This window comes from Myotis myotis, unplaced genomic scaffold (genome assembly GCF_014108235.1).
Source record: "Myotis myotis isolate mMyoMyo1 unplaced genomic scaffold, mMyoMyo1.p scaffold_m19_p_9, whole genome shotgun sequence".
Lineage (NCBI taxonomy): Eukaryota > Metazoa > Chordata > Mammalia > Chiroptera > Vespertilionidae > Myotis > Myotis myotis.
In genome coordinates, this window is record NW_023416401.1 from 32,234,709 (window position 1) to 32,260,086 (window position 25,378).

The 25,378-nt window shown below is 37.3% G+C and overlaps 1 protein-coding gene across 11 annotated transcripts in view; it reads right to left on the minus strand.

Annotated features, from left to right (window-relative positions):
• VAPA (VAMP associated protein A) overlaps window positions 1–24,946 on the minus strand; it is a 43,587-nt gene extending 18,641 nt beyond the window's left edge. For 9 of the 11 annotated variants that reach the window (XM_036322915.1, XM_036322916.1, XM_036322917.1 and 6 more), the window contains exons 1-4: window positions 24,186–24,582; window positions 5,765–5,917; window positions 2,415–2,518; window positions 1,866–1,946 (exon numbers count right to left, since the gene is read on the minus strand). In XM_036322915.1, the coding sequence (XP_036178808.1) occupies window positions 1,866–1,946; window positions 2,415–2,518; window positions 5,765–5,917; window positions 24,186–24,570 (723 nt within the window). In that variant the 5' untranslated portion in view covers window positions 24,571–24,582. Of the gene's footprint in view, window positions 1–1,865; window positions 1,947–2,414; window positions 2,519–5,764; window positions 5,918–24,185; window positions 24,583–24,633 lie in introns of those variants that run through there. The other 2 variants (XM_036322923.1, XM_036322926.1) reach the window with 2 other exon arrangements.
• Between the last annotated feature and the right edge of the window lie 432 nt (window positions 24,947–25,378).

Sequence of the window (25,378 nt, forward strand, 5' to 3'; positions counted from 1 at the left end):
AGATAGACAAATACTGTATGATCTCACTTATATGTGAACTCAAAAAAAATAAACTCATAGAAAAAGAGATCAGATCTGTGGTTACTAGAGGTGGGAAATGGGGAGGGAAACTTGGTCAAAAGATACTCAAACTTCCATTGTAAGATAAATAAGAACTGGGGATATAATGTACAACATGATGACTATAGTTAACACTGCTACATGGTATATTTGAAAATTGTTAAGAAAGTAAATCCTGCCCTGACCAGTTTGGCTCAGTGGATAGAGCGTCAGCCTGCGGACAGAAGGGTCCCAGGTTCGATTCCAGTCAAGGGCATGTGCATTGGTTGCAGGTACATCCCCAGTAAGAGGTGTGCAGTAGGCAGCTGATTGATGTCTCTCTCTCATCGATGTTTCTAACTATCCCTCTCCCTTCCTCTCTGTAAAAAAATCAATAAAATATATATTTTTTTTAAAAAGTTAAAAAAAAAAAATTTTTTTTTAATTAAAAAAATAAAAAGAGAAAGTAAATCCTAAGAGTTCTTATCATAAGGAAAAAAAACTTTCTTTTTGCATTTGTACGAGATAATGAATGGTAACTAAGCTTAATGAGGCTATCATTTCACAATATATACAAGTCAGTCATTATGCTTAAATTTATATAGTGCTGTATGTCAATTATATCTCAAAACTGGAAAAAAATAAAATGAAATTAGTCAACAGAGACAATGTTGTCGTGTTTTCTTGGTTCTAACTTTGCAAATTATTGACTTACTGGCAGCCTAGGCAGAGAGAAAATAAATTCCAAAAGGAAAGCATAAACATGCTAATCCTCACTCTCCAGTAAGAATATATGCATTCACATTTTTTGTTTCAGGTAAATATCCCAAAATCCCTTTTAAAAGGCATTTTAAAACAAAATAAATAATTTGATCAACACCTAATCACCATTTAGTGACTTTTTCATTTCAATTTAATGTAAAAGAGTAACAAAATAATCAAGCCTATGTATTTAATCTGCAAATTTACTTATCAACAGGGCAAAGAACCTCCAAATCAAGGCAATAGTTATATCACATTGCAACCTAATTGTGACAAACAATTCTATTTACTCATATTATTTTATATATTAAGTCATCACCGCCCCCCCCCACCCCCAAAAAAACCCAACTTACCTTTCAAGCCCCCTACAGTCACAGATAGGTTCAAATTTACATTTCAGAAGGGGAACACAAAAAGTGACCACAACCATTCTATACATTCAAAGACTTTTTAGACTACACGCATATATCCCACAGTCCCCCAAATTATATTTACCTCACACTAATCAAAAAGCAACATAAAATTTACTTACGTTAAAGAATAAAATCAGATTAAAGACAGCAAGATATTTATAAATTGTCTTACAATAAACTTACAGTAAGGAAAAAAGAAAATCAAATGGATTTTGACCAAAATCAATACTAAGCAAAATACCTAGGAATAGCCAAACTTGGAATAAACTGCTTGTCCATGTAAACTAAACGTTTTATACTCAGATCGCTGGTATATCGTTGCCAAAAAGTGATTTACATCTATTACTTAATTATATTTATGTATACAAATGCCTCAATTCTAAAAAGAATTTCAAATCATATAAGTGGAAAAACTTTGGTAGAATTATTCTTCTCCATCATGCAGCTTCAATCTAAAAATATTTTTCTTCTTAAACAAACATTAAAATGAAAATAACATTTCAAGTTTGTGGTTTTATTTTAAACTAAGTACTGATTCTTCTTATAAAGTGGAACAGCCATTACTACATACCTCACAAAGGTCAAAACAAAAGGAAAATTAATCTAAAAGGAACTGAGAGCTTGCTAATAGCTTCCGATTTTCTTACTTACCAATTTATCATTTTCACTGGGCATTTCAAAAACACATCTCAATTTAGAATCCATTAATTCGTCAGGTTTTGCCTCTTTCCACTAAAAAACAAATAATACCAAACATGAGACAGAAGAGATATGACCGTGACAAATAGGTTTCATCTCAAGGGACAACTAAAAGATTAGCATAGCTGCTTAGAACAGGAGTGCTGTCTTTGGCTCAGCCAAGATGCAATGCTGCATTGCACTCTGTATTGACCATCCTGCCATAGTTATCTGGCAATGCCACAGAAACTTCTGAATAATCCTAAGAAGAGCTACTATCACCATCCATTGAAATCACACCACTAATATCTCTATAGCGATTACAGGACTTTCTTCTTAGGAGCATTTCTAAATTGTTTCTAAAAAATACTATTTCAAAATTCTTTCATTGTTACAGTTAGGATTATCTGTAATAAATAGATGTACAGATTTTGTTTTTAAATTAGATTTCTCAACTGGGAACTAAACCCACAGTTTAAACAACATTCCCCAAAATAAATTCTGCTCAATTTCTATACTCACCACAGCTTCCATATCTGAAATGTTTGGTGGAGCAAAAATTGTCTGTACCATAAACTTGTGTTTACTCTTTTCATTAGGATCATAGTCAAAAGGCTGTAGCATTACTAAATAAAAAGAAAGGACACATTACATTGTCTTCTGCATTTGTTTGCTATTAATCGTATTACCTGATTCACTAATGTGCAAATTTAGAAAACTAGGAAGGCTTCAAGAAACCAAACACTAGATTATTTACATTTAGGATCCAGAATCAACTTTATATTTTACTATTATTTTTAAATTTTCCACCTTTCTGATTTGCTAAATCTTTAACAACCTACAAAATAAATAAATGGCTATTTAAAAAATAAGTATCAAATTTATGACTGTATCTCTAAACTTATGTTTGGGAAAGTTTTCAAAATTTTGCCAAGGTTCATTATTTTCATGCCCACAAGCTTGGATTAAATCTTGTAAATTTCTATTAAAACTAGTTATAAATTTAGGCTTCCATTTTAATAGAGATAATATCTCTTAAAATTAGACAACTGGGTTATTTAAAGGAGAAATTCTAAGTAATTTAAAAACTCACTACCATGTATTATTAGTATTCTAATATAACTAATTTTTTTAATTGATTTTTTTTTTAATCCTCACCAGAGGATACTTTTTTACTGATTTTAGAGAAAAGGGGTGTGGGGAGAGAAAGAAAAGGAGAAACATAGATGTGAGAAAGAACATCGATAGGTTGCCTCCCATACTCACCCGACCAGAGATCGAACCCACAACCTAGGTACATGCCCTAACCAGGAATCAAACCAACAACCTTTTAGTGTATGGGATGATGCTCCCACCAACCAAGTCACCCGGCCAGGGTTAAAGATAGATTTTAAATAAACACCCATTCAAAAGGAGTTTATCAATTGGTTTACATCTGATTCTAAGAAAACAAAGTATACAAGGTCTCATGATGGTCTCATGATTCCTAGAATTTTTCTAGCATCCAAATAATTATATTCAATATTTTCCTAAACATTTATGATTGTCAGCCTATAAAAGAGGGATTTTTTAGAGACTCCTTGTGGTTATAAGTCATGTTAAATTATATAATATGAATGTACTAATGAATGAATCAGCAATTATGTAAAATATATATGTAGTACTGTGGAAAATTATTCTCCCACTAATATTTAGATTATTTCTAAGATATACCAGTATATGCATTTCAATACTTTCACAAAGACAAATGCAATTAAGCAAACATGAGAAATATGAATTATATAAATAAATCTTATTTCTAAGCTATGTCTGAGAGGTCCATCAACTTCCATCATGGTGGGGAAAAAAACTTTTTTAGACCAAATACATAGCAGCAAAAAATGCACAGGATAAATACCCAGAATCCAAATAAAGCACAATAAATTTCCATTAATACTCTTCACTGAGCAATCATTATAGGCTAGTCACTAGGAACCAGACAAAAAAATAACTTTAAACATGGGAACTAGACAAAAAGATAACTTTAAACATGATTATGATTTTATGACAAATATACTCTAAGGCTGCAAATAACAAGAGGAAGATAATCTTAATATATATATGTATATATGTATATATGTGTGTGTGTGTATATATGTATGTGTGTGTGTGTGTGTGTGTGTGTGTGTGTATATATATATATATATATATATATATATATATATATATATATAAAGGGTTAAACGGAGGGGGGGAATGAGTATATAAGTACACGATAGTCAATCAGGGAAAGTTACTGGAAGAAATTTAGTTTGAGTGACTCCTCATGGAATAGCAATACACTGAAAATTGGAAGAGCTAAGTTCTAATGGGAGGAGAGGGATCTGAGGGCAAATAATAGTGTGTCTAGAATTTTTAAAAAGTCATGTGTTCAATACAAGGGGTTCATGTGAGAAAAAGTGCTTTGAGAAGTACACAATTTTTAAAGAAACATTAATATAGTAAAACTTTAGCAATCTAGAACTCTCAAAGAAAAAGTCATTCTGAAGTTTTATGGACTCCTAGGGATTAGAGGAGTTTGCACCCAAAACTATTTTTAGTACAAATAGAAATAATTGTTTTCTTCCAATTTAACTAAAGGCTTGAAGATTTAGGTAGCAACTTCCAGAATGCATGTCATTGCTTTATCTTATTTCCCATCCATTTTCCCCAGGAACTGATGACCTGAACAAATATGAAAGCATTCCTCCCAGGCCACGAGACCACAAAACTCACTGAAAAACATCTTTTCTAGATCCTCCTTGCTCTAGGTTTTGACTCTAGCTACTGAGGGAGGATTTAGGGTTCTCAAGAACTCTGACTATGGTTTGTCCTCTACTGCCTTTGCAGTCAGGTTCTACTTCTAAATACTTTCAATGGGTGTGCTCTAGGCTCTCGCTCTTTATATACTTTGCTATTGTGGACTTGAAAACCAGAAAACATAATGAATTATTATGTCTTAGGAATACTTATCAGGAACACCCAGGCATGTGTGTGTATTTCTAAGGTACATGTCTAGGCCATGTCCCCAGAGATTCTGATCTGGAAGAGTCCATGTGTGTTCCTGCTCTCTGTTGTTATGGTACACAGTAAACATTGAGAACCACTGCTAAAAATAAGAGTAAGTGGTCTCTTGTGAGGCCGGAGAGGTTCTCATACTTGCTTCTTATTTCTCAGCTATGTTAGAAAGTACTGTCTTGGAAAGTCTGAGGAAAGAAAGGAACATTTCATAGAGGGCATTAATTACGGCATCAGCACAGGCTCCACGGCAAGGGAAAGCAATTTCATATATGGAAGGAACAGGTATACTCCTTGGACTACAAGTAAATACAAAAGGGAATAATAAGAATAGTTTTCAAGTGCAGGGCACTGTTGACAATGAAAAGCAGAAATGCTCATTTAATTTGATACAACTAGCAAAAAGAGGCATTATATATTTTAAGCAAAAGATTTAGAATAATTCTACAGTTGCATGTAACATGTACCAATAGCTAGAGAGATCTGAATAAGAATGATCAATCACAAAAACAAAGTAGTATTTCAAAGACACAATAATAAGGGCAGAGAATATGGTAATGAACTATAGAAATAAAGATACAAACTAAAGATACAAAATTTAAATTGACAATTGCTTATAAAATGACCACATAACACCCATCACAGATAAGGGTGAGAATTTTCTGCAACCGTTTGCATATATATAGTAAGAGAATAAGGACATCACTTAAATAAAAGCAAAGCCAGAATAACTTTAAAACTTCCTTCTTCCCCCAGATAAAACCCTATTAATTAAAACCAAGTTTAAAATAATCATAAAATTCAAAATTGTTTAAATTCTGGATATCATGTGCTACCTGAAACAGTCACAGTCAATCCTGGGTCAATAATTCCACTGTTGGGCCTCACACAGTATCGACGAGGTGCTGTAGTCTTCACTTTGAAACATACTTTTCTATCTGATGGATTTCGCAACTTAAGATTTGTAGTGACTACATCTGTGAAGGGGCCTGTAAGGTTCAAAAATCAAAAACAGGAGAAAAAAAATTAATTTGGATTGTCCCCCACACACAGAATTCAAAACTAAATGTATATAAGCTCAATTTTATTTAAAGTATATATATTAAAATCTGTGTACATAAATATACCAAATGACTACTTTCTCACTAAGTGGTAGACTTACAAATGAATTTTACTTTCTTCTTCGTTCTTTACCATATTTGGTAAAATTTCTACACGAGCATTTATTATTTCTAATAAAAGTATTCTGAAAGTTTCAATTCATGAAATAAAGTCCACAATTATATTCTTATAGTAGGCTAGTACCACATTACAGGATTTTCCAATGGTCTGCAAACCAGTGCCAATCTTCAAATACTCTTTACTGAGCCAACTACAAAAATCTCTACATTTGAAGGTACTACATCCAATGACAACAGTGCTCTTGCTTCACCTCAATTAGTTTGATTCGTTCACTCACTCACATAGTTGTTAAGTATTTATTATGACCACTGTGTCCAATACTCTAGATACAAAGTTTTTAAGCTTTGGTTCTATACCCAAGCAACACAAAATTACAAAACAAAGAATCCAAAAAAGTTATCTAGTTCTGCCTGAATAAATCCTAAACCATTTTTTAAAGATATGTTTTTGTTGATTTTAGAGAGAGAGGAGAGAGGGGGAGAAAGAGAAACATCAATGGACTGTCTCCTGCACACCTCCTACTGGGGATGGAGCCTGCAACATGGGCATGGAATCAAAATCAAAGACAACTATTAAAAAGATTTTCTTTTATTTAAATTAACAAGAATATGCATGTCTTTTAAAACAAGCAGATCTACCTAATGCAATGAGAGGAAAAGAAATAAATCTCAAATGCAAGGCCTTTAAAAGGAACTTACTTATTTCAAGTTCTAACAAGGGAAATCATTTTATCCTATACTAGAGGCCCGGTGCACAGGATTTGTGCTGGGGGGGGGCGGGGGGGGGGAGGCGTGGTCTGCAGGGATCAGCCCGCTGTGGGAGCACACTTACCACCAGGGGGCAGCTCCTGCATTGAGCACCTGCCCCCTGGTGGTCAGTGAGCATCATAGCAACTGGTCAACCGGTTGTTCTGGTGGCTCTGCTGTTTGGTCGCTGGGCTTTTATTATATAGGATTTAAAATTTCTGAGTTATAAATTACTTTTAACAAAGAATTGGAACTGGGATGAGATTAAGAAGTTAGAAATGAGAGAACATTAGAAGAAAATATATAAAGGCAGAGAACCAGTTACAGAAAAAAATTTAATGTAAAAATAGCATGTCTTGCCGAAACCGGTTTGGCTTAGTGGATAGAGCGTCGGCCTGCGGACTGAAGGGTCCCGGGTTCGATTCCGGTCAAGGGCATGTACCTGGGTTGCGGGCACATCCCCAGTGGAGAGTGTGCAGGAGGCAGCTGGTCAATGTTTCTCTCTCATCGATGTTTCTGGCTCTCTATCTCTCTCCTTTCCTCTCTGTAAAAACTCAATAAAAAAATATATTTAAAAAAAAAATAGCATGTCTTTTGGGGGAATGGTATATATACAATATACAGGGTGCAACAAAAGTAGGTTTACAGTTGTTTGTATAGAAAATAGTACAATAATTAATAATACAAGCATAAACTCTGTTTCCCACACTCAACTATAAACCTACCCCCGTATATTACGAAATGCAATCTTTCAGTTTGCTTAATTATATGGTCAAGTTAATAATTCAATTTGAATATTATTTCACACCCTTTGTTCTTCTTTAATCCCAACTGCTTGCATCTTTTATGAGCAGCTGATTAACAGCTCTATCATACATGGGCATGTTAAAGAAGAAAACACCAATCTGTCCATTTTGCCACATGAATTCATCCACCAAATGGTTGGCTATCGAAACACTTTAAACTAATAGAAATAGGAGTCTTAAAGACATAGATTCCATTTCTTAACATTCTCCAAGTCCAAAAACTACTGTAGATAATTGAAACTGTATAAAATTTTATAGGGCTATCTCAACTAGGACTTTAATATGACAAAAGAAACATCTCACAAAATTTTATAACAAAATTATGTAAAAGTTTTTAAATTTTAAATTCAAATTTTCTAATTCTCCCCAATTAAAAAAAATATATCAATTATCAAAAATAAGGTAAAATAAAAGTTTTGAACTAATTTAGAAAATAAACGTGTCAATTTTCATCAACATGTGAATTCTGGAATAGTACTTAAACTTTATATTGCCAGCAGGACTTATAAACCTTCAGTAATAGACTGTGGTCCATCTACACATAAAAATGCAAACTACCTAAAGATGAATATGTCAAAAGAAAAAAACTCCACCAATTTAAAACAAAATTCTTAACTGGATATGTTAGCCCTGTCAGTAAAATTATCTAGAATAAACCCACCTAATAAATGAATTTGAGATTTTCTGCTCCATTATGTTCCTCTAACCAAGCCTCTCAATATGGGTTGCTGCCACCAGGCAGTTCAGAGTCTAAGCCATTTTCCTGGAAAATTAGCAAGTACTGATGACCATCAGCAGAATAACCAGATTTAACAGCTATTAAGAGATCTCGAGAAGAAAGAAGTTATCTGGTCCGCTGTTTTGGGTCACAGAACCCTTTGAGAATCTCGAAGTTATATGCAGTAGCCCAGAAAAACATACAAAGACAAATAATCACAACAATTTTACACTGAATTTTGGGGGGTAAGGGTGAGATAAGGAGATTAGGTAGGGGTGGGAGGGAGACCTGGACCCCTGAAGGCTGCAGGTTAAAAAGACCTAATAAAAATCTATCTTTACCAACACTCAAAAGCAGAGGGGGAAAAAATCTACGTTATTTACTTGCTATGAAACAATCCTAAGTCCCAGAGTAATACTATCCCTGTCCGTTATTTTTGCCTGACATTATGACTAGGTGGTACTGTTGTTGGGGAAAATGGACCAATATGGTAGACATCCTGCAATGCCAGGGCAGACCCATACAATGAAGTAATATGCTCCTAATCCCACCAAATTTTCAAATACCGCTCTAAAAATTAATACTGATGACATCCTGCAATGCCAGGGCAGACCCATACAATGAAGTAATATGCTCCTAATCCCACCAAATTTTCAAATACCGCTCTAAAAATTAATACTGATGAAAAATGCCTTTTTCAAATTTACCTATTGTGAAAAACAGAAAAAAAAAATGTTTTCTTCCTTCCAAAAGTTTAAAAGCAAATTTACCATTACAAAAAATTATTCTAACAACTGCAATGTCACTCAAGATATTTGAATCATCACTACAACATATCTGTAACACTCAGCAGAGAGTTGTGACACATTCACAATTCTACCCATATGCATAAATATTCTTATTTTGCCATTACAAAAATGTTAAAAGCAGTCAGCCCTCTATTCAGATATAACTCTTGCCTTACTTTTCTTTTTTAAAACATTTTTATTGATTTCAGAGAGGGAGAGGGAGAGAGAGAGAGAAACATCAATGATTAGAGAGAATCATTGATCAGCTGCCTCTTGCACACAGGTTCATAGGTGGATGCTCAACCACTGAGCCATGCCAGCTGGCTTGCCTTACTTTTCTTAAATGCAAACTTATCCTATATAATAAAAGCCCAGCAACTGAACGGCAGAACGACCAGATGACCCTTTGACTAGTCACTATGACGCACACTCACCACCATGGGACAGACACTCAACACAGGAGCTGCCCCCTGGTGGTCAGTGCACTCCCACAGTGGGAGCACCGCTCAACTGACGGGGATGAGTAGCGCTCCTACAACGGGATGAATCCTGCAGGCCATGCCCCCCACCAGAGCACGAATCCTGTGCACCGGGCCTCTATTATAAGTAGGTCACAAGCATCTGGCTACTATTTCATTATAACTTCTAGTACATATGTGCCCAAACATTTACAAAACAAAATACATACTTCTTTAAAATTTTACTTTCTTTTTATTTCTCCTTTATGTTATAGTTAGGGAATTATATTAAAATTTTAATTAGTTGGCAGGTAATTTCTTATATGAATTTCATTTTGGGATGGTAAAAAGGACATTACAAAATATAAAATGGGACACTGTGTCTCGTAGTGTTTAAAAACACTGCATTATATTAACACATGGCGGACGGATCACCAGAATTCTCGCTGCATATTACATAGTGTTTTACAAAGTATCATATTTTAAACAGATATTAGCTTGTAAGAACATATAATAAATAACTTTAAAATGCAATGGATATTTCATTTTAAAGCATGCCTTTAACATTTATGTAAAAAAAAAAAATTTGTACTCATTCAATAGAAACTTATCTGGCCACTAGGTAAAGCAAGCAATAAAACTACTGATCCACAATGTGTTAATAATCTCTTGCTTTACTAATTGAATAACTTATCCTCTTCAATGCTTAAGTGATTAAACCAGTAAGAAAACAAATTAGCTCGGCTGATGTGGCTTAGAGGTTGAGCATAGATCCATGGTCCAAGAGGTCACTGGTTCAATTCCAGGTCGGAGCACATGCCCAGGTTGTAGGCTCAATCCCCCAGTAGGGGGCATGCAGGAGGCAGCCAATCAATGATGTTTCTCTCTCATCATTGATGTTTCTATCACCATCTCCCTCTCTCCCGAAAAATCAATAAAAACATATTAAAAAAGAAAAATTAATGGTTACGAACAGCTAGGATAGGGGTTAACAGAGAAAGGAGGTAGTAACTAGGAAAGGGTAGGAGAGTTCTGGAATGCTGGCCAAGTTCTATTTCTTGTCCTGAGCATTGATTACATGAGCATTTACTTTTGATAATTCCTTACACAGTTTTCCTTTATACAAAACAAACTTTTAATTTTTTTTAGAAAAGCTAACCTATAGACACATACAATAAAATGACAGAGGGAAGGGGGGCTGGGGCTGGGTGGAGATAGGAGGGACATCTATAATAGCATCAACAATAAAAATAAAGTTACAAAAGGTAATAAAACCTTTTTTTTTTTCTTTTGAAGAAAGAAAATCCTGTCATTTGTCCAACACAGATGCTTAATTACTGGAATAATCCATTTTAAAGTTATCTGATAGTTTACTAGTCACCAATCACAAGAACCACCTGACACATACTTCCTATGTTAGAGATGAAATTTCACTGTTTATATGTAAGAAAAGTCCATAAAAACAAGAAAATTCCACATAATTCAAGTTACATCTATTTGCAATCTTTTACGGGGAGGTGGGCAGGGAGGGAACTACAATAAAAATAACTTGACCTTTTAATTACATGGGCTGACCTCTCCTTTAGTACACCTTTTAAAGGACTATAACATTTTCTGTCACTAAGTACTCTGTCCTCACTCCACTTACAAATGTCATTGCCAATAAGCCAAAATCCTATTCCAGGCCCCAAATCCTATCAGACAGAAATATAACATATACAAATATGGCCTCTATATAAAAAGGGTTCGCCATACAAAAAAAACTTGGAACCTGAAATCTCAAAGGTAGGAAAAAGTTAGGGTAGCTCACTCAGAAAGGATGTCCTAAAGCGGACTGTCCTGCCTCCTTTGCCTAAAAATGTATTTCAGGCATAAAATGTCCTTTATATTCAGGTTTTATATCCAAAATTCCAGTGTTCAGAGTAATGACTTCTTACTACTAAATAATGGGACCTTTATTGTCCAAACCTCCCAATCTTAAAAGGAACCCCATTAAACTAGAAACAGCTAACAGTAAAACCACTCTGAGTAAACAATTTTTAAATGGTTATCATCCATCCATATTTTGATGTAAATTGCATTAAAGTTTTCTTGAATGCCAAGCTGAGTTTAGTTGCAAAGAAAATTGACTTGGGAGAAATAAGAGTTCAGTTGACTTTTCCCCAACATTTTGAAAATTTTCATAAAGAGAAATTGAAATAACTGCACAGTGAAAAATCATATCCATTTACCTAAATTCTAAAATTAACATTTCGTTCTAATTACTTTAGACATAACAATCTATCCATCTCTGTCTGCTCATCTCTCCATCTTATTTTTTATGCATTCTAAAGTAAGATGAAGATATTAGTACACTCACTCCTAAAAACCTGAGCAGGTATATCAACTTGAGGTCAGTATTTGCTTTCTGTGAAGAGAATCAAATTTTAATTCAGGATAAAAAGTGGTATGTAGTTTACAGCATTTCAGGATAAACTGGCAATGCACAAGAACATTTAATTCATGAACTCTGTGACATCCATTTATGCTAGCTACTCAGAGGCCTGTTGGGAGGCAATGCTCTATGGGTCCCTAGCATTTCTGCATGTTTTTTCAAGTGGAGAGTGACAGCTTTTATGCACACTATCTTTTTAGGAATATATTAAATAGTGGACAGTCTTGGAAGATAATTTCTTCCTCTGAAGAGAGGGTAGGTTTGTATACTGTCCAGTATAATAAAGATAAGCTTCCTATGGAAAAAAAGTCAGGTAGCTTTCCGTGCCACCCATTATGAAAGATTCAGGTTCCCTGAACTCAAGATTTCTCAGCTCTGATGAAAACCCACTATAAAGGTAGCATCCACCTAAACTGAAACCGTTTGTGTTGCTGCCATGGAACTTGAGGGGCCAATGGAAACCAACACAAATATGAAGCTCATCCTACTCACAGGCTATGAATAATGGCCTTTGTCTCTAAACCCAGGAGTCTTGTTCATGTCTTCTACCAACACCCACAAAATTGTAGCAGGCTAAAATTTCAGATCCTCCAGTTCTTGACAAGGTCTTTCTGAGTTCTTGGCTATGAGGTACAGACTGAGTTGACTAGTCACTATGCCTGAACTCTGAATAATTAATACCAGAAAGTGCAATGCACCAAAGCATGAATCTTTGAAGAGAAACATGGCTGACCATACAATTCACATGGCACATAATCTATACCTCTCTCATAGCACTTTTCGCTTTCTTTTATTATTTATGCACGTCTTATCTCACCAAACTAAACTCTGAGCCCCTTGTGAAGAAGCATTCGATTCATCCCTGAATGAACTAGAATAATTAACACAAGGCTAAAGTCATAGCAGCTGCTAACACATTTGTTGAGTGAATATACACTGGAAGTACGGTAGAATAGTACATTAATTCTTTTTAAACAATATACAACAAAAACTATCAGAAGCATGCATGTTTGCCCTGACCGGTTTGGCTCAGTGGATAGAGCGTCCGCCTGCGGACCAAAGGGTCCCGGGTTCAATTCCAGTCAAGGGCATGCACCTTGGTTGCGGGAACATCGCCAGTAGGGGGTTTGCAGGAGGCAGCTAATCGATGTTCCTCTCTCATCGATGTTTCTAACTCACTATCCCTCTCCCTTCCTCACTGTAAAAACATCAATAAAATATATTTTTTTTAAAAAAGAAGCATGCATGTTTTGTTTCAAATGCTATGACTCTAGGTCTTCATAAATAGTTTATTCCAACATTATGTGTTTCTTCATCCTTAACTAAAACAGCGTAAGTAAAAATTCTAATGAGGAAGGCTAGATGCTCAGCTCAAATACTAGTATATAAATAACGTAACTGTAGCAATGCAGATGATGACTACTTCAATGTTTCCATAAATTTTAGTAAATCAACAGCTGTATCACTGATTAAAACAGTTTTGCAGTTACATAAGGGTTATTTTGCTTAATAGTGTCATGTTACATTAACTTAAAATAATCATGCATATGAAGTAGAATATCTATTGAGAATTCTCACAGTAAAGAATAGCAGCAGTAGTAATATTAAAATGTAACAACAAAAGTTTTTACAAAAGCTAGCTTTTTTTAGACACTCACCATATATCAGTAAATGCATGAATTATGACATTTAAGTCACTCATAATAAGCCTATGGTAAAGGTACTTTTATTATGTATATCCCCATTTCATAGATGAGTCAAACTCAGATTCAGAGAAGTTAAAACACCTGTGCAAGGTCATAGAATTACAAAGCAATAAAGTAGAAAATCAAACCAGGTCCGACTCCAGAGCCTGAACTCTCCTAAACTCTGTATGTATTTTATGCAAATACCTAGCTATATTTATTTCCTAATTCATCAGCATTCCACGTAGATTTCCACAACATTAAAGCATGAAATTGCAATCAAGTCAGTACTATATAAAAAAAGATTTTTAAATAGATATTGTATTTCCCTTGATCCTAAAGGTCAACAATGAACATTTCCTAAAACAAGATCAAACACTAAGAAAATATTTTATAAGTTTACATCGAAGAAAGTCCTAAAACATTTTCAATACAATTTTAAAAAATAAAGTCACCTTAATTTATTTACCTTTAATATTTTTTCAAACTCACTGAAATCTCAGACTTTAGATTACTTTTTTTTTTTTAAATATATTTTATTGATTTTTCACAGAGAGGAAGGGAGAGGGGTAGAGAGCCAGAAACATCAATGAGAGAGAAACATCGATCAGCTGCCTCCTGCACGCCCCCCACTGGGGATGTGCCCGCAACCAAGGTACATGCCCCTGACCGGGATCGAACCCGGGACCCTTGAGTCCGCAGGCCGACGCTCTATCCACTGAGCCAAACCGGTTCTGGCTAGATTACTTTTTAAAATCTAGATAGGATGGGAGAGATTAAAGGAGAAACTGGTATTTTGGGAGAACTTGAAATAAACACTTTCCACATTACTTACAGATCTGAAGCTCTTGTTAGATTAGAAGCAAAATATTTATAACATGAAAAAATGGCCACAAAAATATTAACTTAAAATTACAGGATATAAATGTGCAGAATTACACACAGAAAACATAAAAAGAAATATAGCAAATGTTAACAGTGGTCGGTAGGTAATAGGTAAACATTAAGCATTGATTTTATAATCAAAAGGGACTTTTAAATGTCTATACATATTAGCTTAATTTGTCCATAAACCTCTTATTGGTAAAGTTTTATGGGGGAAAAAAAACTGAAAAGATTCTTCTGAAAAACATATCTTCCAAGAATGTTGTTCAATAGTTTTTTAGCAATGGGAACAGAACTCAGAAAACAAGACCAAACAATTCATCTTCCCATATAAGTTATAAAAGTAAAATTTTGTCAAAGAGAAAATAAACTAAACAAAAAACACTATGATGTTCTTAAATGTATAGTAGTCACTGCAATTCATGTCAGATTACCCAAATACTAAAAAATATATATGTAAATATAAACAAACATAAATATATACGGAGAATATATATGGATATGTATAGGTACAAAATAAAAAGCTGTGAAAATGAAGGTCTGTATTCTTATTATACTGCAAACTCATATATTAAAGCCCTCTCATATTAATGATTCTTATTTTTTCAATTTATTGTTATTGTTGAAAGTATTATGTATGTCTCCCCTTTTCCCCCACTGACCCCCCTCCACCCTGCTCTCTCCTTAACCCCCACACCTCTCCCCAGGCCTTCACTGGACTATTGTCTGTGTCCATGGGTTATGCATATATGCATATAAATTCTTTGGTTAATCTCTTCCCTCCCCCTCTAGGATTCGTCAGTCTGTTCCATGCATGCTTCCATGTCTCGGGATCTATTTTGTTCATCAGTTTATTCTGTTCATTAGATTCCCTTTTTAAATTGACATCTCTATTTTTAAAACTGGTAAGTGAATCAAATTATGTCCTTAAAAAGCTATAATACTGCCCTAGCTGATTTGGCTCAGTGAATAGAGCACCCGCTTGCGGACTGAAGGGTCCTAGGTTCAATACCAGTGAAGGGCACGTGCCCGGGTGGGCTTGATTTCCAGAAGGGGGCGTGCAGGAGGCAGCCTATCAATGATTTTCTTTCATCACTGATGTTTCTCTCTCTCTCCTCCCTTCCTCTCTCTGAAATCAATAAAAATATATTTTTTTAAAAAGCTATAATACAAATAATGCCTCATTCATTTAAATCTAAGTTTTGAAAACAGTACCAAATGTTCTTAGTAACCTAGTTATAGAGAACATCCCAAATGCCAGAAAAAAGCAGCTAAGCAAACTATGTTATATTAATGACACATAAGTCATCAAAAATGATATCTTTAAGACACTGGTCTAGATTACTTTTATAATATAGATTATGTGTCACAATCATAAAGTTGAACATATTCACAAATCATAAAGTTCAATCTTGATTAAGCAAGGAATTTTATTATAAAGCATAAAATCATATGTAAGAGAGTATAAAGATATAAATAAGCAATCTCAATAATACAGGAAATGAAGTATAACTGGCCTCACTAGAAGAGACTGCATTCAGGGGAAGTGATTACTGAGACCTCAAGATCTCTTACCCGCTTTTCTCTCCCTCTTCTCTCTCAACTAGCTTGCTTCTACTTGCACATTACCCAAATCTGTCAGTCACTGTCTCCAAGCCTATGCGACTTTAAAAGTGTAAAGCCTATCATCATCTATAGTTGTATTTAAAGGAGGAGCATCAAAATTTTGACTAGTCAGTCATCAGCATATATACTGGCTGGCCTTGGGTTAGGTGCCCACCACTAAGCCAATCAGCATTGTCTGGGAGAAGAGGGGTCCTATAAATTTGTTTGCTGCTTAGACCTACCTGCCTCTTTATAGTCTACGGGCAAGGTCCATTACCAGAGAAAAATCTTCCAAACAAATCTATCTTATTTCTCACAAGAGGCTAACAAAAAGAGCTCAATGAAATTTAAAACACATATATATGTTCAGTTAGGATTTGTGAGCTGTTACAGGTCAGTTATAAATTATATTTACTTTCAGATAAACATGGTTTTCTACTTGTCTTTATAGGCCTTGATTTGTGAAATGTTACTACATGGTTATGAACATTAGCCTTGTTTCCCATTTACCTTTATATAATCTCCCCTTATTATTTTTTTAAAATATATTTTATTGATTTTTTACAGAGAGGAAGGGAGAGGGATAGAGAGTTAGAAACATCAATGAGAGAGAAACATCGATCAGCTGCCTCTTGCACACCCCCTCCTAGGGATGTGCCCACAACCAAGGTACACGCCCTTGACCGGAATCAAACCCAGGACCCTTCATTCTGCAGGTCGACGCTCTATCCACTGAGCCAAACCGGTTAGAGCTCCCCTTATTATTAAAAAATAAAAAAGACACTTCAGACTGTGTAAAGGGCTAAGTAATTAATGAAAAAATTAATTTAGGAAGGACAAATGAGACCAAAGGCATCAAATCTAACAGCAAAATAATTTTTTCCTCTTATTATAAAAAGCACTGACTGTTCATTGTAAAAATCTTGGAAAACACAGAAAAGTAAAAATATAAAAACAAAAACCACCCAAACCCTAAAGTAGAGCTAATGCTTGCTAACATTTTCTTAACAAATTTTTTTCTTGCACATATACCATAAATGGGCTCATATTTATGCAACTTTCCAATGTAAGGATAAGACTATCACCACCAGTAAACTTAACATCACTAAAAGTAAGACAATCAGCCCAGCAGGTGTGGCTCAATGGTTGAGTGTCAACCTTTGAACCAGGAGGTCATGGTTCCATTCCGGGTCAGGGCACATGCCCAGGTAGCGGGCTTGATCTGCTACCTGTAGGTGTGCAGGAGGCAGCTGATCAATGATTCTCTCTCATCATTGATGTTTCTCTCCCTCTCCCATCCTCTCTGAAATCAATAAAAAAAAATTTTTTTTTTTTAATGAAAAAGGTAAAGCACAAAGAATGAACAATGTAACTACACACTAGACTCTCTTCAAAATTTTGTAGTTCCAGAAAAGGGACGAAATTTTCAGCTATTACCACATTACATAGTATTTACACTCACATAATGGATGCATTACTATCCGTCCCTTTTCATTTTTAAAGTGAGAGGTAGGACTAGGTGATTTTTTGGATGTTATTCTGGTCCTAAAGATTGTAAAAATATATGACAGTTGAGCACAAAAAGAAACCTTTTTTCTATGTAGTGGAAAATATCATAGAGAGTTGGGAAACCTTGATTAAATTCTTTAAAGTTTGATGTTTTGATATTGTTAGTGTTGGTAATTTGGTTGTTGGGCTGCTGTACTAAGCTACCTTTTAAATTTCCTTTAAGTAAGACCTTCCTTAACCAAGCAGAGATGGTCTGTGAAGAAAGTCTAGTCTGTTAGCAAGCAACCTTTTTTTCTCAGAGGCATTTCCTGACCTTTTTCCTGTTGCTTTTATATCTTATCTTGACTGACCAGTGAAGTCTTATCTGCCTTTCAGAGGAGATAGTAGTTCATCTAGGATGGATCTTGCTTTCTTTCAACCATAAAAAGTTGTTTTAAAAGAAAAAAATGTTTTCTGGCTTATTATATTGTACAGACAACAAAATGCAGTATTATTTTGTATTTCTACTAAAAAAATCCTTTTAAAAAATTTAATGTAAGAAAGGGGCTGTTATTTACAAATGCTTGTCTACCAGGTTTATTATACGTGAAATGTGATTGAAATTACTTAATAAAAAAATTTAAAACTTCTTATGAAAACTTTTCAAACATTCATAAAAACAGATTCTAATTAACCTCTATGAACTTAAATTTCACAACTTCATATACTTAAGTTTAATATTAGCGTTTTACCATGTTTGCTTTTTTTTTTTTTTTTTGCTGCAGTATGCTATCATAACATTTCAAGCCTATTAAATACTTGAGCTTGCATTTCTAGGAGAAAAAAAAATTAAAAAATATAATCATGACACCATTGTCGCTTAAAAAAACAAAAATAATTCTTTAATATCATCTAACATTTAAATCTATTGAAATTTTCCCAATGTAACTGGTTTCTTTTGTTGTTGGTTTGTTCAATTTGTGCATTGTAGTCAAGTTTTCTTAATCTTAAACAGTACCCCCCACCTTTTTTTAATCATGCCATTTACTTAGTGGAAAAAAAAAATTAAAAGACATCCAATACTATAGTAACATGGGAATTACAGGAGAAATCACCTTTCTTAATAATGTAATCAATGTTTATTAAGCAATCATCCCATGCCAGATCTTGTTACTATGGATTTCAAAATAAATGGATATAACCTCAAGTAGTCCACAGCACAGTTTGGGAGAGAAAAATATGTGAGCATAAATACTATTAATGTGTTAAGTGCTGTCATTACAGGTAAGGACAAACTTCTAGTGCATGAAGAAGGCAGTGATCAACTCAAGACTGGGAGACTCAAACACTTCACAAGAGGAAGTGATTCTTAAACTGGGTAGACTGCCTGTACAGGTATGAGGGAGAACAATACTGTCAACAGAGCATGTCCAGAGTCTTCCGACAGCTTAAAGTGTTTAGGGAAACACTTTAACCAAAACTATTGATAGAAGAGAAATGGAGCAGGGAATGGATTTTGGACTTAAAATGTTAAGCACATAATGGGAAAACATTGCAGATTCTTTAACCAAGGGAACAGTATCACGTTTCCATTTTTCAAAGGATAGTTCTAGCAGCAGTGTGGAAGACAGGCTGGAGAGAGAGGGATACTAGAGATAAAAACACCAGGTCTGGAGTCTAGTAGAGAAAAGATAAAAAAAATCACTTGAAATACAGAAATTATCCAAAGTCCAGAACTTTCCCTGAGTAACACATTCCTATAACCAAATGCCTACTGGTCACCTCTTCATTAATATGTTGAAAGAACCTAAACATATCATATCTAATGAGTCATGATCTTCCTACCATTCTCCCACACATCCCCAAATAAAACGAATGCATTTGGTCCTTATCCAGACATAGGTTTCTTTGTTTCTTCTCTCAGTGCATAACACCACCATTCCTCCAGTTATCTCAGAAATCTCAGTAAGCCTGAAATCTCAGAGATATCCAAGATACCTCTACTCTCATTGCACATATCTAATAGACACCAAGTCTCATTGGTTTATATCTCTAACTTTTCATCATCTCCACCATTCTCAGTCCAAGTTGTCACCTCTTGCCTGGATTGCAACGAGGCCTAACTCACCTCTATCTCCCAACTATTATTACTTCATATTGCTACCAGAATCATATATATCAGTGGTTCTCAACCTTCCTAATGCCACGCGACCCTTTAATACGGTTCCTCATGTTGTGGTGACTCCCAATTTCATTGTTACAAACTGAACATAATTAAAGCATAGTGATTAATCACAAAAACAATATGTAATTATATATGTTTTCCGATGGTCTTAGGTGACCCCTGTGAAAGGGTCGTTCAACCCCCAAAGGGGTTGCAACCCACAGGTTGAGAACCGCTGATATATATGTTTAAATACAAATGTGATGTCACTCCATTCCCTCTACCTCTACTATTCCACCACCCCCCACCCTCCACAACTTAAAATCCCTCAGTGGGTTAGGATAAAAACGAACTCCTTACTTAACCTACTAAACCAACACCACACCCATCTTGTTTATTTCTATTACCATCACACACTGAGTCTTTCAGCCTCATAAATAACATCAGATGTTATTTAACATGTTCTATTTTATGTTAAATAACATGTAAATATTTCATGTTCCCTCCTGCCACAGGATCTTTCTACTGCATTTTTCTATCTTCCTCACCCAGATAACTTCCACTCATTCTTAGGAAATCTTAGTCCAACTGTGATAGCCTTCCCTGACCAGATCAAAGTCTACTATTTTATATTCTCATAGCTACATTTTCTTCTTCTGATTATATAATTAGTGTCTATCTCTCCCATTAGAATTGATTCGTGAATTTTTTTTCATTTTACTCAAAACTGTAGTTCCAACAATGATTTACCACACATTACACAAAGCAAAAACTCAAATCTTTATTGTATAATTGAATGCATTAAAACAAATAAATTTAAAAATAGATACACATTAAAGGCAACAGGTTCAAGAGCTATCTCTGGGGTGGAGAAGTGCAGATTTTAATTATTAGATGTGCAGAGTATTTCTGGTATGAGTAATGATGATGCCACTAACTTAAAAAAATATGGGAAGAGCCCTGGCTGGTTTGGCTCAGTGGCTAGAACATCGGCCTGCAGACTGAAGGGTCCCAGGTTCGATTCTGGTCAAGGGCACATGCCCAGGTTGCAGGCTCAATACCCAGTTGGGGGGCGTAAGGAGGCAGCTGATCAATAATTCTCTCTCATCACTGATGTTTCTATCTCTCTCTCTCCCTCTCCCTTCCTCTCTGAAATCAATAAAAATATATTTTTAAAAATATATATGGGAAGAAAAAGTAGGCTTGGGTAGTAAAAAAACCAGTATGAGTTTGAGATGTCTGAATAACATTCAAATCCAGACAGTCAATAATTAATTAGTATGTATTCCAAAACTGACTGTAAAGTCTGAATTAAAATACAGATTAGATGTGTAACAATGTGTACAAAGAGAAAGGAAGGAAAAGAAAAACCCTCAAAACAATGAGACTGAACAAAGAAAGTTCAGAGATAAGACTGAAACCAAATCAGCTCAGAAACATTAGCATTTAAGAAAAAAGAAGGCCACAAATGAGACAAAACTACAAATGGATGGGGAAAAATAAAACATTATACAATACAAAAGAAATTTTACAATAGTAAAAATGTTAGGGACAAAAAACAATCCCTTACATGTAATGAATTTCCAATCTGAAGTCTAAGTCAGATTGGAAATTACTGCCAGGCTTTAAACAATAGACTCTGAAAATATCTACTTTTTCTTTACTAATATAACAAGAGAGTTATTACTTCATTACATCTAAAAGCACTTTCATATATTAACAATTATGTAAAACAAACAATAAATTTTTAAGTACAATATTGAGATATGTAGAAATGTATTAAAATGGTATCTGCTTCTCCACAACTGTGGTTAAGTGCCGATTTCATATCATCAGTTACCCCGTATAACAGAAAAACTTCATCACCCAATCTCAGAATGATTAAATGAGTCGCTCTTAGAGAAACTGTATCTGAAATGTAGTCAAAATTCAAATAAACCTACTTGAAGATGACATTCTGCAAAACTATCGTTTAACAGACTTTTATTTAAATTAAAAAGTATAGGTGATTTAGGGCACGTAAGAGTTAAATTACTTTTTATATCCTCATCAAACTAAGCATAAAGAGACTGTTGATTCTAAGTGAATGTCCTCACTTAGTGTTGAACTATGCATTAGAATACAGAAAGAATTCCATTTAAAGCAAACTACCTTTGACTAAAAGAATAACTTTGAGGAAGGAATCAAATGACACCAAGTGTCAGCTCCTAATTCATCCTACTCCTCCACTTTCCCAATCCTCCCATTATGCATCTTTAAACAGAACACAGCAAACCATTAGCCATACATTCTCTACCCCAGTGGTAGAGCAAACCATCACTCCCTTGCCCAACACTCTTCTTTGCCCCCCACCGAGAACAAGCTTTCACTAGAAAGTTTCCTAAAGGAATGGGTGAGGGCATTGGAAGGAAGGGCCTTCTGTCCTCATGCTTGTTTTGCCTCCATCTGTCTGTCTCCCTCATTAGTCTCCAAGTTCTTCAAGGGCATTTTACTGTTTTTTAACTGTATGCTTTCTCCATTAAACCACAAACTGAATCTTTTCTCCACCTTGCTTACCACTGAATCCCAAAATATAAGCTGATACCTGTTGAATGAATTACTCAGTTTAATACTCTTATAAATATAGGGATATCGCAAAACTTTCAGTAAATGTTCACTAAATAAATGACCCAACTGAATCTGTGTCCTTAAACTTTTCAATGAAACACTTTTTTAAAGTCAGTCTTAAAGGGTAGCCATTGATGTCCAAACTTTTTTAAATGAGACTTGTGAATTACTTTCATCCATAACACTAGAACAACCTCTGTTCTATCATCAGAGCTAGTAGTTCTTCAATATCTAAAAAAAGTGAAATATATGGGTAAGTCATTGTGTAGGGCTTTTGGTTGTTGAACTTGCTTCTCTATTACTAGTCTCTTACTACAGCAACATTACAACTTCTCTAGGGAGAAAGCCTCAAACTTTGTGGAAATTTCCTGGCCTAAAACTAGTTTTAAAGGTTTCTAGGTCCTTAACAGCAATACACACATGGTTATCCAGTAGAGGAAATTTCCTCTCTAGAAACTCAGCCTGTCAGAAAGTAAATGCAAAAGAGTTAAATTCTCGAAAAAAATTTAGTGATTACCCAGAGGCATTTTTTTCTTTCAGCTAGAACTATATAAAATCATCCACACACATAAACTTGATATAATAAAATGCACTTAGTGCCCCTCAAAATATTTCGTAGTTTTAAAACCAAATCTTTACCTAACAAGCAGCTCACAGACATTTCCACTCAGAAATTTGCAAATGCCCTGCAATGCTTACAAAATAAAGGAGTTATAGAATACTACTCTCACATAATACCTGAATACAAGGTTTTAAAAATTTTTAAAAATTTTCCGTTGTAAAATAATTTTGCTTTTGGACTCAATCTTGTACAATAAAAAATTCAACATCTTTCAGCAGTGGGATGGCGATACATTTCACAAAAATGGTTCTCTTCATAGCTACTGAAACCGAAATACACGACACTGAGTCCTCCAAGTGGGAACTTACTTTACACTTAACTGCAGATAGGAAGGAATCCGCTTTCTACTTGGGATCGTCACACACTTTCACTACTTCTAAAAAGAAACTGTTCAGTTTAACACTCTTCCCTAGGGGACCCTACGTATTAAAAAGCAACTGGGCCGGAGAGCCCCTTCGATGCCTCCGATCACCAAGTCAGATCGATGCCTGTGGGCATCGCTGCAAAATCAATCAACGGCGCTCAGAGCCGAGTGACACCGGATCAGCCTTCTCGAGCCGGGGTCGGCTGGAAACCACAAACGTGAAGGCAAAAGCCGCGAACACTGAAGACTCCGCAGCGAGAGGGCTCCATTCAAGGCTCCACAAGAGCCGACAAACTGCAGGTCGGCCCCGCGCGGAAGGTAAGCCGAGGTGTCCCAGCGGAGGGCAGAAGGCGTCTACTACCCGCCTACTACTGCCCATCCTGGGGCTGACGCAGGGCCTTCCAGCCGCGCGCCTGGGTCTCCGCCAACGCCGCCGGCTAAGTCGGAACCAGAAGACTTTCTGGGCTCCTCCGCCTCCCCGGCTCCCCCCGGACCTGACAGCCGACTCATCAGCGGGGCAGGAAGGCAGGTAGCCACCCCCTCGGCGAGAACCGAGGGCGGGCTCCACCCAGCCCTTCCCGGGAGGTGGATGGAGGGAGCGCGGGCCGCGGGGTGGTTCTCTCCCGGAGCCGTGTCCAGGGCCCGCCGCGCCGCGGCTCGCCTCCCCTCCCGCCTCCCGACCACCCGCGCGGGTGACGGACGCACTTGCGCCAGCCCCAGAGCCCCCGTCTCCGGCGCAGACCGGAGCGCACGCGGGAAGGTCACCACCCACCCACGCCCTCCCAGGCCACGCCCGTCGTTCCTCAGGGGCCAAGGACAAGTGCCAGGCGCGGGCAGCAGCGCGGGCAGCACCAGGAGGCGCCCCCGCGGGACCGCAAGATGGCGGCGGCGGCAGAACCGGGCCCCTCCGCCTCTCCCGGGCTGGAGCGCGCACCGAGACGCGGGCGGGAAGGGGAGGGAGCGGGCCCGAGCGCGGGGCAGGCCCGCCGAGAGCCGGAGCGAGGTTCCGCCCGAGGATGGAAGTGCTGGGGCGTGGGGGAGGGGCCGCTCGCCGGGCCCCGGCCGCAGACATTCCCTCCACGCCCATCATCCACTCCCAATCAAGCCCCCCGCCCGCCGCACCCCAGTCTGGGGCCGCCTGCTTCCTGCCTACCTTTGAATTTGAGGTCTGTGGGAGGGTCGAGGACCAGGATCTGCTCGTGCTTCGCCATGGCCCCAGAGGCGGACGCCATCGGAGAGACAGCGCAGAGCGGGGGCGCGCCCGCGGCGGCGGCTTGCTAGCTGGCTGGGGACGATGGCGGCGACGGCTCAGCCGAGCTCTACGATGGAGGCAGCTCACGGCTCCCGCACCCCAACGCCTGCCGCTACGGGGCCGGTTGTTGGGCAGCCCGCTGGTTCAGCAGCTCGGGGTCTCACAACTGACTCAACCCCACACCAGCCGCCCGGCCACGCGCACTGCGATCCTCAGGGCCCCACGTGATGACTGCTGCGTGCCTACGTGCGCGCCCCCGCGGCCGGGAGCTCCTAGCGCACGTCCCGCCCTCAAGTTCAGCCCTACGGGGCGCGGGCTGCTGCGCCTGCGCGCTCTCGGCCTCACCGCCGCTGGGAGTACTCCCTCAGCTGTCAAGGGAACGGGTGTGGGCAGGGCGGAGCTAAGCTCCTTGGGACCGACGCGGTGATCACCGCAGAGCAAGGGGGCACAATCCTCGGGCACGTTTTAGCTCCTATTACGAAACTGGGGAACTCGTCGTGGCAATACACCGCCATCTTCCAAGTGGGAATGCCTAATATAAGGAAGCAGTAGTCAGACTCATCCACAACTCCCAGCATGCTCCATGCGGGGGCGGAGCCTCCGCCCGGGGCCTGGTCCCTTTGCGGCACTGCGCGATGCTTGCTGG